We start from the raw sequence: 17,389 nt of genomic DNA, 5'->3' as shown, positions 1-17,389 counted from the left end.
AAACTGCTCAATGATCATGTCTGACCAAGTTTCAGTCCAATATTTATATGATATTCTTATAGTAAAATAGGAACTCCTTACAAATTTTGTGTGTTCAATAAGGAGGCTTTTTGTGTTCTAGAGCCACTGTGCGCTGCAAATAAGTATGTTGTTGTCTTTGGATAGTTCAAATGCCCTGCTGCATGAAAAAGCGCGACATCATTTGGATGTAATGCAAGTAAAGACTCCAGTCATCAGTATGTTCTGCAATAATATATAAAGTCCCACAATTTCTACAAGATGGTAATATTGGACCTATAATTTTGGAGTTCGACCGTGAGTTGTCAGTTGATCTACAAGTTGTCTGAGTATTTGTGTTTTCACTGACAGAAATTGGAAGAAATTATACATCCATAACAATATAGCATCCAACTGATGCTTGATAACATCTTCAGTTAATAGGTCAAAATTTAGTTCAGTCAAAGCTTGCTGTGTGAGAAAATGAGCATGTAAGACTCTTGAGTGTTGGCGACAGCTCATTATTTGAACTATACTGTTACTTGCATACGCTGTATTCCGAAGGACTTCTAAGCCAATTCCTTCCATAATCATACTGATTGAAGCCAAAAAAGACATAAAGAGACGGACTCTCAGACGGACTTCAACTGGAGAAAAGGGTCTTCCAGGAGCAGCCGACGACAGAATTTCAAAGGCTTTATGGCAAATGACTGATCAAAGGTTATGAAAACTATTCTTTGATTTAGCTTCTCAATGTCTTTTGCAGTAGAAAGAATTGTCATTGATACAGCATTTAGAAATCGAAAAAAGAATATGTTTTTGGAACAATAACGGCCATATTTTAATATAGCAACGATAGGTAAATATGAAATAACTATTATGTAGAAATTGACAAAAAGAACGAAGTTTCCAGCTTACTTCTGTAATAAGATATTGCTGTCTAAGTATTACATTATTCCCTTCATCTGGACGCCATATTGAATCAAATTTATCACTATTGATGCAATACATAGAATGATGCAAACTTGCATTTGTTGGTCTATACTATTGTCTTGAAACTGAAACAAGAACGAATTTTCTAGCTTAATTCTGTGAGTAGATATTGTCATTTAAATGTAAGTCGATGTTTCGGTCTGGTCGCCATATTGAATCCAAGATGGCGGATTTTCCCAAGGTGTGGGAAGGTGGAAATTTTCAGGATATATTCTGGAAAGCATACTGAACCTAACCCAAGTGGTTTCGCTTTATTATTTTTGTTCAGGTTTGGCTGAAAACTGTCTAAATGCACTGGACTATGGGTGGAGAGTAGAAAGGCAAAGGGGGAAACGGTCCCCACCTTCCTGAACTGATCTTTCAATGTATAGTGCTGTATTGGACTTGGCAGTGCATTCACAAAGAGGCGTGTATTGTTGTTTTACTTTTGTGTCATCATCATCATCATCATAAATATATGAAAATTAATGCCTACATGTATACAGCAGTCTATACACATCGGGCATTACGAGGGGAGGAGGTCCGGACGCTACCGAGAATCCCCTTCATAGTTCGTTCTTCCATTCCTGTTTCACGGTGTCGTCTAACGGGCTCTCTCTCGTTTGTGCTTGATTACTTCACCATGAGGTGTCAAGTTGTTTGCTTCATTAGAATTTGTTTGCTTCATACAAAAAACATTCTTCCTAACTCGTTACTCTAATAACATACCAATGTTCCAACTTTCAATAGATGACAATGGTCTCGAATATTAATAAATGAACGTTTCTATGCAAAATTGGATATACTACCGGTATATTGTTTCCTAATATACGAGAGGTCCACATTTCTATACGGGAACATTAATCACAGTTCTGAACAACAGATGGCAGTAAAATGAAACCCACTTGAAGTTTTCGTACAGCACACTACACGAGAATGTCCATTTCAATAGGGTTGTCGGGGTCATAAATAGTTACTTATAATACATAAACAATGATCACTTGTAGTCATACAGATAGACATAACTCTACAAGCGTCAACCTTCAACGTAATTATTTTGCACGTACAGCAAATGTTCAAAGATTCTCCTCAATGCACTTTGAGTGCTCGTCAGTACATGCAGTGTTAGCCGATGGATGTATTATCAGCGCTCTTTAATCTTGTTGAATTCCTCTATAATTATCTGAATTAACTCTTCTCGTGAGTTGACCTTTCGTCTGTATACAATATCCTTCAAGCATTCTCACAAGCAAAAATCCAAAGGTGTAAAATTCGGGGAGCGGGGCGGCCAGTAAATAATCGACATCCGTTCTCCGCGACCCAACCATCGATGTAGAAACTTGTAGTCAAGACATCGACATACAGCTTGGGGTTGCATGAGAGGCAGCCCTGTCGTGGTGGAAATACATGGACGTTGAGTTTGAAGAGTCATATCTTCTAATAGTACTGCTAATTCATGGCGCAGGAAATGCAAATAATATTCACCGGTCAAACGCTGGCGCAGAAAAAAGGGACTAATGAACTGATCACAGCTAATCCCCGCCCAAACATTTACAGAAAATCATTCCTGATATTGTTTTATTGTGATTGCCCTAGGATTTTCGTCACTCCAACGGTGTTAGTTGTGGACGTTGTTTATCCCATTCCTGGTAAAAGTGGCCTCATCGGTGAACAAGATGAATGGCGAAACATTAGGATGCTCCTGTGCCCATTGGGAGAAATCAACACGTAGTTCACTGTCTCATGGATGGAGATGTTGCACTCTTTGGACATGGAACGGATAAAACCCTTCTTCTCTCAGTACATCATGTACATACGTAGGAAGTGCAAGTTGATTAAAAAGTATATTAATTCTGGTGGTTGGACTTTGCTGTACAGCCTGAATAACGTTGTCTTCTTGTTGAGGGGTGTATTTTCAGGCTCGTTCAGATATTAACTTCACGCTGGGAAGCGCACCACTTTCCCGCAGTTTAGTATACACCAGTTTCCTGCAGTTTGTGTGCATTAGAAGTAATTATTTATGACTCCGACAATCCTATTGCAATGGACATTCTCGTGTAGTGTGTTGTACGAAAACTTCTATTCAAGTGGATTTTGTTTTACTGTCATCTGTTGTTCAGAACTGTAATTAGTGTTCCCGTATAGAAATGTAGAGCTCTCGAATGTTAGGAAATAGTATAGTATTTCCCATTTTTCATAAAAACGTTCATTTATTAATATTCCTGACCATTGTTATCTTTAGAAAGTTGGAACATTGGTATGTTATTAGAGTAATGAATTAGGAAGAATGCTTTTTGTATGACTTCTAATGAAGCAAACAACTTGACACCTCACTTGGATCTTCGATATACAGTATCATTTTCGTCTAGTTAGATACTGTTTCTCTAGCGACTGTTTCCACTGAACAATTTCCTTTCGTTACTTCCCTCTTGTATGTAGTACTGAGACAATCTCTATACCACCTGCAAGCCTGTTTCATTAGCTTTCAAACGAGGTACATGTAACATAACCCCAACTACAGGGTATGCTAAGATATTTGACGAAAATAGGCATGTGCAAGAGGCAAAAAAGTTAGCCACACCCCTATCTCCGGAACGAAGGGGAATAGACCCTATGTTTACATAAGCATTTTTGCTTAGAATGACCTCCCCTATCATGTCCCAAAATCTTTGACTTTCCTCACCGGACACCCTATATATATATATATATATATATATATATATATATATATATATATATATAAAAGAAACAAACTCACGCCTTTTAGCTATTTTCTAGAAAAATGACATAACGTATTAAGGATTGTTAATGGTATATTAATTTATGAAATATAAACAAAATTGTTAGGGTGTTGTAGAGAAAATTGCAAATTTTGATTTTCAGTCTCAAGTAGACAATATTTTTAGTGCAGGAGGAAAATTCAAAAAAGCTCTTAGAAACTCTAGATAATCTTAGATTATCCTTAAGTGAAAATTTAGGTCTGGATACGTTGAACGATTTGGCCTCTTTGTGAGTCAATATACATCGAGAAGAATGAACAAACGGATCATGAGACCGGCAGACACCCAAAAATAACCTTTTCTTTATAGGAGCCATGAAACGTGTGAATTCGTTGGTATTTTGAACTCTATTATTTTAACGAATTTCGTACTTTTCTCTCTCCTACTGAAGCTTAAAAGTAAGAAAACAGGTAAATTAGCATATAAAAGACTAGGATCGGACGTATAAAGGGTATGTGGAAACTGAAATTTTTAGGTATAGAATTGAAAATCTAACAAAACATTTCCTGTCGGGGGAGCACAGTGTCTTAATGGTAGAGTACTTACTTCTGATGGGTGGAGTCCCTGGTTCGATCCCCGGTCAAAAAATTAAAATGAAACCTTTGAGTTTTACGTCCCACAGTTATGCCGGTGAGGCTAAAGGAGACGGTGATGATGAGTGATGGATGAAATGGTGGAATGAAGAAAGTGGGAGGAAACTGGAGAATCCCGAGAAACCCCACGCACACGCTGTTTGTCCTCCACAAAGTTCACTTGGCGGGGGCTGGGATCGAACCCGGGACCCCAAGTACTAGAGGTGAACGCTCTACCACTGAGCCACCGCGACCCCTGATCTCCGGTAAAGTAAGTTTGTGGCGGACAACATCGTGTCCATGGATTTTTTCGGGTACTGTCGTTTTCTCCTACTTTATCATTCCACCAATTCTTCCATCATTTACTTGCTTTAGTCATGGTATCCCGTAGCCTAAAGGCATAATCATGTGACGTAAAACTCAAAGGTTGCATTTCATTTTCAAAACATTTCCCCTGGGTTAAACCTAATTGACCTTAATAACTATTTCATAATGTGCCTAATTTAGACTTGAACATAAAAAGAAATATTACATCAAATTAAGCGGAACAAAAGTAACACACCACCCTGATGTAAGTAAGGTTAAGTCATCAATCTTGAAAATAAAATCAAATGTTAGCGAACCCGATGAAATATCAATTCTTATTATTTAAAAAAATTGCAGTATATTGTACATACAGTATCATAGTGGCATGTATAACACAAGCATTAGTACAGACATATTTTCTGAACAATGGAAAACTGCTTTTGTAAAGCCATAGCAAAACTCTCTTCTCCTTCATTCCATTCAGATTATAGAACTGTGAATCTAACGTCATGAGTATTAAAATTTTTAGAATATATTATTCATGAGCAGATAAAAATTCTTTTACGAGAAAATAGTCCATTGAATTCTTTTCAATCTGGTTTCAGAAAATCATCATAGCACTGCAACAACTTTAATCAAAGTATCCAATGACATGTACTGCATCAGCTCTAATCAAAATATCCAATGGCATATGAGATGCAATCAAAGAAAGAAAAATAGCAAGTACAGTATGTTTCAAAATCTTTGCAGAAATTTAACTAATATATTATTAGCTAAATTGAGTTCTTGTTTTAACTTCTTCTCCAATGTTATTACTTGGATACATTCATTTTTAATCAATCGTAAACAAGCAGTAATTACAGTAATTACAATAACAGTGTCCAAAAACAACCACCAACATAATAGCAGAAAAGAAAAGAAAGGAAAGAAAACATCGTTTTTCGGCTGACAATTTGTCGTCCATTGTTAACGTATTAAATTTTAAAATTATCAGATTTAACACGAAAATTAGTTGAACATCAGGGTACTCATGAGTTTTTTTTTTTAACGTGCTGGATGCGTAAAAAAATATTGAAAATTAATCTAACTGGATATATTTACAAAAAGGGGTACCACAAGGTACAGTACTTGGTCCTCTCTCTTTACTTATTATGCACTTATGCTCTTCCAAAAGCTATAAGCCATACAAGATATCATCTATACGCGGATGACGTACACTTTGTTTCAGCAAATCCACCAAACACACGAGAAGCATTAACAAAATTAAAGCTCGGTTCAAACGAGCAGAAAAGTCTGTTGCGGGCCCGCAACAGACTCGCAGCAGGCTCGCGCGGGCGTCACAGATCAACCAGTTCAGACGAGCAGAAAAGTTTGCTGCGGGCTCCCAACGAACTCGGGCAGGCGTTTCAGTCCAACATAGAAAACAGTTTATTTTATTTTCAGGTACAATTGCCTTCCATGTTTATTGATTTTAGGGATGCGCACGAGACGAGTCGAGACAGGATTTTCCTGACAAAATTCGAATCGAGACACGGCTCTTCCAATAGTAAAATATACATTTTTCGAGTCGAGACATCACTTTTACAGCACATTTTCGAGACGAGACAGTCACAAATCTTGTCTCGTGCGCATCCCTAATTGATTTACGCAATGACAAAGAGAAGTTCTTTAGATTATTTTCGCATGAGCAGAACTTCGGTTGATGAACTCTTAACGATAATAAGTGATAAAATTAAAGCAAAAGGTACTATCATAAGACTTCCGATACCACCAATTCAGATGTTTACATTAAATGTAAACTAATTATGTTAACTAACTATTGTTTGTATGAGCACAGAAAGTAAGACATTTGGGGACCTATTTATAGACATTTTCAGTTGTTATTAGCGTCCACTAGCGTGGATTAACTGTCGCGTGACTAATTTCAATTTTTGGCATATGTTGGCAACTATAAATTAAAAATTAGACATTTATTTGAGCGTTTCTAAAAATTTCGCTCCTAAGAGGGTAAGAGAAGTATTTCAGTGACAGTAAAATTTCTCTTTATTTATTCACAAAGAGCCGAATCTGAGAATTCACTTCGGTTAGAGATGTAAAATTCGGAATGTAAACCCCTAAATAAAAATAATAGAGCACAGGTTCCAGCGTTTTTGATTTTTTTTCTTGAAGAGGAGAAGAGGGATTTCTATAGTAGTGGGGTCGCAGTGGCTCAGTGCTAGTGCGTTCACCTGGTGCGTGGCGTCCCTGGTTCGATCCCAGCTTGCTTTAAGTGAGCTTTGTAGTGGACAAACATCGTGTGCTTGGATTTTCTCGTTCTCTCCAACTTTCTTCATTCTACCATTTCATTCATTCTTATCTTCACCGTTTCCTTTAGCCTACCCGACATAATCATTGGACGTAAAACTTAAAAATTTCATTCATTTCTATAGTCGTGAAATTTCCCTTTATATATTGAGAAAGTTGGCTTAAATTGGAGATGTGAAATTCCGAATGTAAACTCTTAAATAAAAATATTTGATTTAGTGTTTCTAAATAGTCCACTTCTAAGATGGGAAAAAGGTAATATTTTTATAATTGTAACATTTCCCTTTATTTATTCACACAGTGCCGTGTGTGAGAGTCTGTTAAGTTAAAGATGTGAATTCCAAATATGAACTCTTACGTAAAACAATGGAACATGTTTCAAGGCTTTCGTATATTCCACTGCTAAAAGAGAAAGGGCGGTCATTTATATAATATCAAAATTTCCACTTATTTATTTACAATCTAAGTGGATAGAGAAGTTCAAAATTTATGCCTGAAATAGAGTATCTAATGGAGTTTTGTAAGTACACTTTTATTGAAATGCGATCATTAGGAGGAACGTGTTTCAAATATTTTACGAATAACTATAAAAGGATTTGAAAAAAAATCGCAATATGTGTAGCACACTATAAGTAGGCAATGCCGGGAAACAAAAAGGCGGACTGTTTATTTTGTAAGTTACATAGGTAGAGTTTCATAGCAACATTTTAAGTTGTTCTTTGTCAAGAAACATTCAGTTGCTATCTCTAAAATAGCAACAATGTGCACAATATTATCAATTATACAAGAACCAATATTTTTCTTACGCATCCAGCACGTTAAAAAAAAAGAAAAAAACTCATGAGTACCCTGATGTTCAACTAATTTTCGTGTTAAATCTGATAATTTTAAAATTTAATACGTTAACAATGGACGACAAATTGTCAGCCGAAAAACGATGTTTTCTTTCCTTTCTTTTCTTTTCTGCTATTATGTTGGTGGTTGTTTTTGCACACTGTTATTGTTGACAGTGTAACTACGTATTAAACCGAGTGGAAGATCAGGCATATGCCTGTACTCAGTCTTCGATAAATTTAAATTTCAATATATCATGCTAACTCCTAGATGTCTATTCAGGCATATAAAGAACATTCCAATTTCAGTCAGAATTAGCTGTTTTTAAAATTTGTTTTATCCTTTTTAAAGTTCTTTCCTAAATCCATATGTGTTTCGCGCCATTCCGCTTAATACAATTACCATCACTATGTTCTTTCTAATTTACTTACGATGTAATTGAGGAATTAGCAAGAAATTTGTACTTAAAAAAAGTGCGAGAAAGGCTTGTATCACTCTCTCTCTAACATTCGTTCCTAGCTATTTATATTTCTTTATCTCGTATTCCCTTAAAGGGATTCAAATGAAGTTAAACAATCGTGTACAAATATCTTAATTGTACTTTTGTATGGCAAATAATGGCACATTTTGGTTTGATGGCTACGGAAAATTAGAAGGGACTCGGCTCCACCAGCCCCTCTCTGGTTGCGAGACTGTCCATCACTATGTTTTCTGTTTTGGCAGTTTCTAAATACGATTATGGTCTCAAACACACAGATTTTCGTTCAGCAACTTAGTCGTGTAGTTGAATTTCACTTTCGACAATGAATTCAAGATTCTGAAGCATGGTTCTATACTTTCATAGTTTCATTTGGTGTGCCATTAAATCAAGTGCGAGAAAATAATGTACATTTCTGAAATTATATTTATTTCAATTTTTAGTTATCTTGTCTCAATGAACCGGATTAGATTTTGGAAACAACCCTGACTTTAATTCATTCAATTCAGACAGTTGGTATTTTGTACTCAAGCCTTACATGAATTTACAAAATTTAAATACTTACAATAATATAGTTTTTATTATGGTATACTACAGAGGTTTTCAAACTTTTTGCAGTTGAAGCTCCCCGCAACCACCAAAATCTGTACGCGCCTCTCCTGTCAAAAATGAAATGTGTTAATAACATAAATACATGTGTCCCTACAAGAAAGACTATCACTATGATAAAAGTATGTTTCATTTATTAATCATTAAAGGAAATATCTCATGAACGCAGATGATCTACATTGTATATACTGACTACTCCTTTTACACATCCTTGGTGTAAATAATTATATAGAATGTGGTAAGTCAGATATTTATGTTAAAATGAAAATACGAGTAGAGAGGGGAATTTAAATTAAAAAAAACAAACAAAAACGGCACATTTAAATGTGGAGCAAAATCAATGGGAAATAAGACTATTCATGAATGGCGGTAGTACTTTAGAAAAGATTAAAACTCAAGAATCGTCCTAATAATAATAATAATAATAATAATAATAATAATAATAATAATAATATAAATAAATAAATAAGGGAAAGAAAAATTTAGCTAACATGACGTCACGCGAAATTCCGAAGACGTACTATTCAACAGAGATAAAGTAGATCATCATTAATGGTCATCTAACAAGCATTATACACGTTTAAGCCAAAGGTGAAAGTGTCATCCCTGATCGTATGTGGAACAGAGGTGATACAAAGTCCTAGTCCAATATGTATTACTAAAGAAGGTGCAGACTTAAGTATGGTGTTGCATTATGAATACGTTCCTTTGTAGTATCTTTTTTTTTAAAAAAGGTACTCGCGCCTACCCTGACAACCTTCGGCGCCTCTACAGGGTGACGCGCCGCATAGTTTGAAAACCCCTGGTATACTACAAATTATATATATATATATATATGGGGGTGTAGAAAATTAAAAATATGAGACTAAGATTAGAAAGCAAGCATGATAAATAATATATAGAGACACGAATTTGTATTGCAGTTTTCTTATATCTTTCTACCGATTTATTTGATACTCTAATATCAATAGGTAACATGTTGCTGGGGAAATAGGATAACTGAAAATTGACGCGGAACGTCGCCGGAGCTGCGAGAATATCCATTTGTAACCGCTCCATGAAATGGTGTTCACTGCCATCCAATTGAAAATGAAAATCAGCATCATACTGCGTTCTACTTTAGATATATGTTCCTGTAGCTTGAATCTTATTATGAGACTTGTCCAATTATTTATTTTTTTAATAAGACCTGTTTGGTTTCTGACTTGCACTAGCAGTCTGTAATCTACTTTTATTTTTTTCTGTTCGCGTTACAAAAATTGTAATAACACAGATGCAAACTTGTGGTTAAGGGAAAGTCGTGCCGTGTTACAAGACGATTGACTTAGCAGCATATGTATTTGGATTGATGAGATAATAATGGTAGATTACTTGTATGACATGGTATTTGGAACTGCTTATTTTCATGTAGAACAGCTGAACCAAATCTCAACTAGTAAGAATGTATTTTGAGTCTGTGTCTGGATATTTGTAATTATCGACAGCAAAGATAAATTCAACTCCAGCTACTTTGGGTGGTCAAGAAAAAGACCCCGCTTTCCTTGCAACGTAAGTAGTACTTAAATAGAATGGAAATGTTCAGAATGTGTCTCAAGGGAAGTAGGAGAAACTATTGTTTCTTACTGTTTTCCAGTCGAGAAAGTGATTTATTTAGAGGACTAGCAGCGTTCACCCCGCTTCGCTGCGGTCACCCCGGAACGCAATAAACGTTGTTACTTAGATAATTTTTACTTTTTCGCTTTCAAGTGATATGATAAAAACCATAGAAGATTGCATTAAATGTTAACATTATATCGCCTGTCATTTATGTTAACCCGCCCCGCTTCGCTGCGGTCACCCCGGAACGCAATAAACTTTGTTACTTACAAGTAAACCTTACGTTTGGGTGAATCGAGTTGCTGACTGAGACACATATGAGAAAGTAGTACTAAATGTGGTTAGTATTTTAGTAAAGTTGTAGGTGCGAAGCTCCAGGGGTTTAGGAGATACAGCTACCAGAACATCACATGGAAGTACAGAATAGTCTTCATACAGTTGGAGGTAAAAGCCCTGTAAGACCTCTTGTAACGACAAAAGGTGAATAACAAATATATGGGTATATATTACGACTAGGGGGAAGTCATATAGTAAGGGTATACCTGACTTCGGCCATCTTGAAATCCGCCATTTTGAATTAAAGTTAAGTTTTTAAAATAGGAATAGGGTCATGTGATACATGATTTAAGGCGCAAATTTAATCAGAAGAACAATGGTCACGTTAATTTTGAGTTACGCACAATTGGTAAAAAGTTACAGGGAAATTAAATATTGTTGCAGCATATGTATTAGTCCTTTACTCCACCTTGTAAATTTTGTTTTAATGATAATAATTAAATAAAAAGCAGGTGGATAAATATTAGGTCTATGGTAAGAGTTGCCTTGATGATGGCAATGTTCAAATCCGCCATTTTGAAGCAGACAAAAGTTTTAAACTTCGTAAATGCTTTTTCGCTTTCAAGTGATTGCAGTAAATGTTAACATTATAGCGCCTGTCATTTATGTTAACCCGCCGAGTGACACGATCATGCGGGTTGCATATAAATACGTTTATTTTTACCTATGATGATCTAACAAAGGATTTGTACGTTATGGACACTTGAATGGTCAATTATCTCAAGACACTGGTAATTAAAAATTAAAGTGATATGATAAAAACCATCTAGGGTCCAAATCCTAATAACCCCCCAAAAATAAAAGAAATTGGTTCAGCCGTATTAGCGTGATGAGGGAACAAAGGATTTGTACGTTCTCTTTTATATATATAGATTTTAGGAGATAACCTTATTAACATACAACTTCGGAAGTCCACATATAGTTCAAATTGTGTTTGATAACCTGAGCTCCATTTTGAATATCTCAAATGCTGTACACCCATGGAATTAGTTGGCTTATCCTCTAATGAGCATCTTGATGAAATGGCACCATTATACCAGGTAAGTATGACAACGGCGTAACATGTCTTGGTATTCGCACATAACTTAACTCGGAATTTAGAAGCAATTCTTACTCTTGAACGCTGAAACTTGAAACTTCGCTTCGAAGAGCAGGACTAGCGTGGATTTAGACCTAGTACGAAAATGCTACCAAATATTATTCAGCCTTTTTTCTGTCATGAAATGATTATAAATATTACTAACAGAACCTAATATTTCTATCTAAACACTGATTTACATATTTTATATATAGAACATGAAAACAAATGGGAGACATTTTCAATTAGAGTATGCGTATGCAAATAGCAAATTTCTTTGACAGTCTTCCTATATAAGACAGCAAAGTACATACTGTGTAGCACATTACATAAAAACAAAATGCCTCCAATAAATATTCCAATCATAAAAACGAAGGTTTGCATGAATCTCTGATTTATGCGATGCTTTGATTTTTTTCTATCCTGAAAAAATGAAAGCATGGACATATCACCTTTGTCCAAATACCCATCGAAATCTCTTTCGCCATGGTTATTTATAATAAGCTAATTCCAAATCATTTTACGCGTCACTTCATTAATGTAGTTTTTGGACTGAGATGCCTATAGTGTCGTGTTACTCGTATAGAAAAGATATGTGGACTTGAGAGAGAGAGAGAGAGAGAGAGAGAGAGAGAATATTAATTAATTAATTAATTTTGTTTTACTGAGAAATAGGAAGAGAGTAATGTAGATCTTATAGATAGATATCACGATATAGCATATTATAATCATTGTCAAATAAGTTGACTTTATGTGGAACAAAACTCACTCAGGACTCTGTTTCTGTAGCAGTAATCCTTCGAGAACTTCAAATCAAATCATCATCATCATCATGATAGATATTCTGCCATTATTCACAGTTTACTTGCCGCCACCGAGAAACTTTCATGCATCCTAACCTCTTCATGTACGATATTTGTAATTTAGTACCACCCATCAACTGTAGCTTCTTTCCCTATCTCCGTCATTTTCCTACCTCTATTCCTTCTAGCACACCCCCTCATGATTTAAATCATATGACTAATTCCAAATATTTAAAAGATAAGCAATCCCTTTTTATACACAAAGACATTATATATTAATTTGAAGTTTTACTGGCTTGTATAAAAATACGCGTAACTTCCAATGGAATGTTTTTACTATCCACAGGACTGAAGAAACGACATTTTTCATGGAATAAGAAATGTATTCGAGGGTCTAGATTTCTTAACGTAGAATTATCTACGTTTCAATTACTGACAAACGTTGACAGCTCTTTCACACATGCGATATTTTCGCATGAGCAAGATGTGACTTGGTGTATACTATGTCAGCGTATCAGTATTTCAGTGTTGTATTCTTTTTAACTTTTTGTGACGTATTGTTATCAGCCTTTATTTCCAAGTTATTCCCTAATTTTCACTAAAGAAAAACATCAATCCTCCGTGGCGCAGATTTGAACCTCTGATCTATGCTTTTATCAGTTTCGTTTTACCTACCATTTTACCACTGGTCTATCTGTTGGGTTATTATTAGAGTTTATTTGTTGTCTTATATAGGAATATTGTCAAAGAAGTTAGCTATTCGCCTGTTTTGATTGAAATTTTCTTCCATTTACTTTATATACAGAGTGTTTCAAAACAACACAGACAACGTTTGAGAAGTGATTCCTGACACCAAAATAAGACAAAGTATAGACCAACCTGGGTGCAGAAATCCGTCATTTCGGAGTTATAGGCTGCTGAAAACATGAAAAAATGAACTTTAAAGGTCCGTAGCTCAAATACTATGGAACCTACTATAGTCGGGTCAAGACTTTACTTTGGAACTAATATGTGCGCTATTCAAAAGTATGTGTTTCAGAATCGCGCGGTATTCACGCAACAGGTTTTTTTTTTTTTTTTTTTTTTTTTTTTTTTACGGGGGGAGTTTGGCTACGGGTATATAATTTGAAGTTTTCACCAACTACTTCTATAAAAATTGTTGAAGTATTGCAGGATTCTGAATCATAAATATTTGGATAAGGCACATACTAGTTCGTAAGTGAAGTCTTGACCCGACCACGGTAGGTCCCCATAGTAATGGAGCAATGGACCTTTAAAGTTTATTTTTTTCAGTTTTCGGCAGCCTATAACTTTGAAACGACGGATCCCTGCATCCAGGTTGGTCTGTACTTTTTGTCTTATCTTGGTGTCAGGAATCACCTCCGAAACGTTGTCGGTGTTGTTTTGAAACACCCTGTATTTGTAAATCAAAGAGAGATTAGGATTCTGCAGCTAATATTTCTAATTTCATAACAGAAAAGGACTGGAGAAGATTTGATAAAATGTTTCGTGTGTAGGTCAAAATCTACGATAAATCCAATTACGTTTTCAAAATAATAATTAAAAAAAAAGAAGCTGTAAATCCCTTATTCTCCCGTAGCTACGCAGAAATATATGACGTATGTAGTGATGACTTTTATTCGGAGTTACATATGTGTGTTCAGCACCGAGGCTATGAAAGTGCTACTTAGCCAAGGGAGCTATTTTCCTCATCATTGCAGCCAGCTGTTTCATGTATTTTTGTGTAAAAATTAGCTAACGCGCGTGGATTCAATCCCCGGCAAAGTACTTTCCTCGGACACGAACCAGAGTAGTAGTCCTTGCTTTTCTAGTACCTAGCGTGCGCCTTTGATGTACGATGTCCCGGATTCGATTTCTAGTGAAAGAGCTTTGAAATTTGAACGTACTGCGGTGGTTCGGATTTCATCTTAACTTTAGGTACATGTCTCATGTAACCTTTGTGCTCCAATCAACCAGAAAGCGCTCTCCTGACATATGGTTAGCGTACGTGTCTTCGGCGAGGGAGACACTGGTTCGATTTCCAGTGAGAAGTCATGTGATTTGGATCCCAACGAGTGCTTATGGTTCAGATCTGACATTAAATTACTGTTATATAGGGTAACTGTCCCAATAATTGACAGTGTACCAGTAATTGACACTGTCGTCTTTTTTCCGACGCAACAAGACTGCGGGACTAGGTACGAGCAAATGCTGCCACCTTTACTTCCTTTGCAGTGTTGTTAATCCCACACCACTGTTAATATTTGCCTCTAGGTAGTAGTTCTCCAAAGAAAACAGAAAATCGATGGACAGTGCAAAATAGTACTATAATAGCTATATTAGCGAAAGAAATAAACATGTTTATCCAGGTGGAAACTTATAAATCAGCTTGATAAGTTGGTAGAAAATTATATGGTTCATTAGAATAAGATATTAGGAGATGTCAATTACTGGGTCACAAGGTGTCAATTACTGGTGAATCTCACAAATCTTGGTGTCAATTACTGGTACAATGATCAACTTTTCGTATACATATTGTAAAAAATAATAATTATCAGTCTATTATTTTTATGATGGTCTATATAGATGAAGGAAGGATGCCTTCGTACCTCTACGAGAGATCAGTAAGCCAGGCTCATTTAAAGGGTGAAGAAACTTGCAATTTGTCAAACACTGTTCTTATACTGTCAATTATTGGGACAGTTACCCTATATAACAGTAATTTAATGTCAGATCTGAACCATAAGCACTCGTTGGGATCCAAATCACATGACTTCTCACTGGAAATCGAACCAGTGTCTCCCTCGCCGAAGACACGTACGCTAACCATATGTCACGAGAGCGCTTTCTGGTTGATTGGAGCACAAAGGTTACATGAGACATGTACCTAAAGTTAAGATGAAATCCGAACCACCGCAGTACGTTCAAATTTCAAAGCTCTTTCACTAGGAATCGAATCCGGGACATCGTACATCAAAGGCGCACGCTAGGTACTAGAAAAGCAAGGACTACTACTCTGGTTCGTGTCCGAGGAAAGTACTTTGCCGGGGATTGAATCCACGCGCGTTAGCTAATTTTTACACAAAAATACATGAAACAGCTGGCTGCAATGATGAGGAAAATAGCTCCTTTGGCTAAGTAGCACGGTGGCCTTCTGCACTGGATGCGCGGGTTCGATTCCGGGTGAAAGTTCATGCGATTTAAATCCCACGATAAGCCATAGATCTGCATTTCACACTGAAAAGTAACATTCCAAATCAAGCAATCAATAAAGTGAAAATAAATTCGAAAACCCTGCAAACCTTTGCATGTGGTATTTGTCTACCGCAAAACTCATATTGCGGGAGCATGGAATATAACTGCGATTGCGAACTTTGCTATTTCACTGAAGCCATGGAAAAAATTAAATTAAGTTTTACGTCCTACAGTTATGCCGGCTAAGCTAAAGGAGACGGTGATGATGAGAAATGAAGGAAATGGTGGAATGAAGAAAGTGGGAGGAAACGAGAGAACACTGAGAAAACCCATGAACACTGTGTTTGTTCACCACAAAGCTCACTTCGTGCGAGCTGGTGTAGCCATAGAAACAAAGTAATACGCCACTATTTAAAATGTTCGATGCATCTATGTAACTATATCTTTATTACATAGGCTATTTGTATTTACCTGATTTCCTGTCACACACAAATAACAGTATGTAATATTCCTAGTCATTACCGATAAATATATTTCCATTCAGTAACAAAGATGAAAAGGTGCATTTGAGGTATTTACGTAAATTTCAATCGGCAGGGTGGAGCTTATTTTTAGCAAAAACGGAGGGAGTAGCGTAACGAAAACCTTCCTTAAACGATTGACCTTCATATTTCAAGTTTTGTTTTCGATGTGTGTAATAACGTTAAGTTGAAACGTCACGACAACTGATTGTGGTGTAAGTCGACAGACAGTTCTTATCAGTTAGTTGTAGGTAGGCAGAACAAACTTACTAGTAAAAAAGATACCGTGTAAACCTACGTGTTATCAACGGCAATTTAACTGCCTAATTCGTAAAATACGTATGCAATGAATGTATGATTGCATTGTTTAAAATTCCGCCCCACAGCTATGAAACAGCAGTATTCAGTCAACGAGAACGTGATCCAGTATTTTCCAAGACCGGTGTCGTCCTGAGTTGTGTGTGTTGTGTTATGTTCTTCAGTACACGATTTATTGGCACCTGTGCGTGTGTAACTTCCCAGGCAGCGTGGAAGCGTTTCCTTACAATGGCTTAGTTTAATAGCGAAGTTAAACACTTCCTTGTCATTCGGAACTCGTCGTTACTGGAAAGCAATGGGAATTAAGGAATTTGTGTTGTGCTTAGCGTTGTTTATGTTGTTATTGTGAAGGTGGTATTTTTCTCGCAGTGTTCTCTAAAGTTTAGTATCTCAAGGTTTGTTACGAGTTTTTTGCTATGAGTACGAAGAAAATAAATTTTGCTTCGGATTCGGATGATGACAACCCAATGCCAGGTGTTTACATTTCGCGCTATTATTTGGAAGTTGATGATCCTCCAATGATAATTCCTGACGATGATCCTGGTTTGCAGTGTGCCGCAGAAAGGACGTTTAATGAGAATTGGCAGTAAGTACAAATTGTAATTTACATATTGTATATAAACTATCAATTCCAAATTATGAAAAAAAGAGCACGGTTACTTAGTGATAAAACGTTCTCCTGTGGTGCAC

At 36.2% G+C, this 17,389-nt stretch overlaps 1 protein-coding gene across 10 annotated transcripts in view; it reads left to right on the top strand.

Moving 5' to 3' along the window:
* The window catches only part of LOC145681100 (uncharacterized), a 1,004,875-nt gene that overhangs the window by 87,427 nt on the left and 900,059 nt on the right, over positions 1 to 17,389 (top strand). For 2 of the 10 annotated variants that reach the window (XM_081752506.1, XM_081752505.1), the window contains exon 1: positions 16,625 to 17,285. The exons of the other annotated variants lie outside the window; for them this stretch is intronic. In XM_081752506.1, the coding sequence (XP_081608632.1) occupies positions 17,116 to 17,285 (170 nt within the window). In that variant the 5' untranslated portion in view covers positions 16,625 to 17,115. Of the gene's footprint in view, positions 1 to 16,624; positions 17,286 to 17,389 lie in introns of those variants that run through there. 10 annotated transcript variants of the gene reach the window in all.

Source organism: Thermobia domestica, chromosome 3 (genome assembly GCF_964235325.1).
Source record: "Thermobia domestica chromosome 3, izTheDome1.hap1.1, whole genome shotgun sequence".
In the NCBI taxonomy this organism is placed as follows: Eukaryota; Metazoa; Arthropoda; class Insecta; order Zygentoma; family Lepismatidae; genus Thermobia; species Thermobia domestica.
This window is presented reverse-complemented; position numbering and strand designations above follow the sequence as displayed.